The sequence below is a fragment of the Penaeus chinensis genome, chromosome 14 (assembly GCF_019202785.1).
Source record: "Penaeus chinensis breed Huanghai No. 1 chromosome 14, ASM1920278v2, whole genome shotgun sequence".
In the NCBI taxonomy this organism is placed as follows: Eukaryota; Metazoa; Arthropoda; class Malacostraca; order Decapoda; family Penaeidae; genus Penaeus; species Penaeus chinensis.
In genome coordinates, this window is record NC_061832.1 from 672927 (window position 1) to 675950 (window position 3024).

The window sequence follows — 3024 nt, forward strand, 5'->3', positions numbered from 1 at the left end:
TTAACGAATTTCTCAGAAATAGAATATGCCTCGTGAGAATGACTTACCTTCACACGAGAACACACACACACACACACACACACACACACACACACACACACACACACACGAGGCAAAATCTCCTTTGATGTTGATTTCGACCGTAGCACGGCAGTAGGCTACCGTGTTAAATAAATATTGGAAATTTATATTTCATTTTAATACTTTTTCCAATTCATGGCAAGGTTTATATAAATACTTATATAGATCTTAATTCATGGTACCGTCAAGAATTCCGCAGAGCCTGCCAAATCCTATCCAATTCGGCCCACCTATCTTATTATAGGCCTATGCTAGGAGCACTATGACCCCTGTGGCACTTTCCCAAACTGTATGCCTATCGTGAGAGGAGAAACAAAATTTCGTGTTACTGTTGATATATTCTTAATACCACCACACTATATTGCAAACTGGTACAACCAAAACTGGCTTGTTATCTGCCAACACCTGTGCTACAAATCTAGGCACGTGTTTCACAGAACGTGTTAAATCGCAGAGGGCTGAAATTATTCTAATAGCTTGAATGAAGGGGAAACGAGAGAAAGGGAGGAACGAAAGATAATATAAACACTCGACAAAAAGGAAGAAAGAAATAGAGGAAGAAAGATTAATGATATCAATGTTCAACAGAAAGGGAGAAAGAAAAAGAAAGGAGAGAGGAGGAACGAATAATATCAACATTCAAACAAAAAGGAGAAAGGAGGAAAGGATGATGATATCAATATCAGCAAAAAAAAAAAAAAAAAAAAAAAAAAAAAAAAAAAAAAAAAAAAAAAAAACAACAGACGAACAAGTGATGAACAACGATCGATAAATAACCCAAAGAATTTAGCGGAACAATAACACCACAACCGGTCATTCCTTTCCTTTGTACTCTACGAACAATACACATTCTTTCTTCGGAGTGGAAGGACGAAGACGAAAGGAAGAGAAGAGGGAAGGACGAAGACGAAAGGAAGAGACAGAAGATGAAAACAGAAGATAACGAAGAAGAAATTGGCTGAGAACACGTTGTCCTTTTGAGAGGCTAAAGATGGGGCTGGCCGAGAATCAAGTGATTTAATGAGTCGAATTAATTGGAATTCGAAGCATTGAAGACAGGTGGGGCGTTTGTGTTAGAGAGAGAGAGAGAGAGGGTGGGGGGGGGGAAGGAGGGAGGGAGGGAGGGAGGGAGATAGAAAGGGAGAAAGAGAGACAGATAGATAGATAGATAGATAGAGAAGAGGGAGGAGGGAGGAAGGGAGAGAGAGGGGGGAGGGGGAGAGAGGGGGGAGGGAGGAAGAGGGAGAGTGAGAGAGAGAGAGAGAGAGAGAGGGAGGGATGGAGGGAGGGAGAGAGAGAGGGAGAGAGAGAGAGAGAGAGAGAGAGAGAGAGAGAGAGTGAGAGAGTAAGAGAGAGAGGGAGAGAGAGAGAGAGAGAGAAGAGAGAGGGAGAGAAAGAAAAAGAGATAGAGAAAGAGAAAGAGAGAGAGAGAGAGCGAAAGCGAGCACGTGAATATGTGAATACATAAACCAAAATGCACAGGTCCTCCACTTACTTCGTCTGCTTGGACTGCAACAGGATGGGTGAACAGGGCAACATCTGACGCAATTTCTCGAGCTGCGAGGAGAGGGAAGCAGGCCTGGGGAGGGACAAGGTCTCGAATTGTATGAAACTTTCGTTACACAGTCTCTCTGTCTGTTGTTGTCTGTCTGTCTATCTGTTTGTGTGTGTGTGTGTGTGTGTGTGTGTGTGTGTGTGTGTGTGTGTGTGTGTGTGTGTCAACATTTATATTATCAAACGTTTTTTATACAATGTTATGCAATATACTATAAGATCACTTTGCATAACCTAAATGGACATATTACATAAAACAAACGTATTTTTTTTTTTCTATTTCACGCAAAATATATATTCATAATTCACCTGTTTTTCCCTTTGATCATAAAAACTGAACTTGCTTAACTTACATGAACTCTTGATATAACAGTAAAATAAATACATACACTTATCTAAACAGAACTTACTTTATTTTAGATACTGATTTCTTCGGTAAGAGACGTTTCCTTTTTGCCATTACAGATAATTTGCAATAAAGAGGAAACTTCAGACACGTACTACTCCTTAGGATTTTTTCTCGTAACTGAAAATTTGGCGGGAATTTTCTCTATTTATCAGCTTATCTGCTGGGTCAAAGTAAATTAAAGTATCTTTTTTGTGTTTTTGTTTTACTTGTATGATTCTCTCTCTTTGAGTAGTTTTATTATATAGTATTTTTTATGGGATTTTTTATTTTATTTATCAGATTATCAGCGGGGTCAAAGTAAATTAAAGTATTCTGTTTTTACTTGTATGTTTCTCTTTCCTTGTGTATTTTATGTTACAGCATTTTTCGTTGGTGGTGATTTTCTTTATGAATGAGATTATCAGGTGCGGCAAAGTAAATTAAGGTAAATATTCGTATTGATTTTTATATTTGTTTCCTTGGGTACATTTATCGTATAGTTTTCTTCTATGTAAATCGTCATTCTTCTTTCATTTCTGATCTTGTCTTTCCTTGTAACTCTCCATACTGTCAATATATATATATATATATTTTTTTTTTTTTCATCTTTCTCTTTTTTTTGTGATTATGAGCGTATTTTCGTCTCAAACTTGCTAGTGCTATTTACCTCGCAAGTAAAAAAGCGGTATTCACGGAAGGTCAATAACTGTTTTTGTGATTTTGTTAATGATTTATATTCCGTTGAGGCTGTCTTCAAATATTCCCTCAACTGCCGAAATTTGTCTCAACTCTGTCTCAAATGTAAAACAGGTCGAGAGAGTCCGAAGTCATTTGAGAAAAGACTCGGACTGTTTTCCGTGCTGGGATTATAGGCTTATTATATATGCATATACGCATACATATGTAAGCAAATACGTGTGAATCATCATGGGGGAGGTCATGTCTACGAAAGCTAATCTTTGCAGTATTGGGGTAAAACTTACGGTGGCCTCTGGGAGAAA

At 38.0% G+C, this 3024-nt stretch overlaps 1 protein-coding gene across 1 annotated transcript in view; it reads right to left on the bottom strand.

The window, feature by feature from the left end:
* Nucleotides 1–3024, bottom strand: part of LOC125032467 — a 5411-nt gene extending 2387 nt beyond the window's left edge. The window contains exons 1-2 of the mRNA XM_047623611.1: nt 3007–3024; nt 1577–1660 (exon numbers count right to left, since the gene is read on the bottom strand). Of these exons, the coding sequence (XP_047479567.1) occupies nt 1577–1620 (44 nt within the window). The 5' untranslated portion in view covers nt 1621–1660; nt 3007–3024. The remainder of the gene's footprint in view (nt 1–1576; nt 1661–3006) is intronic.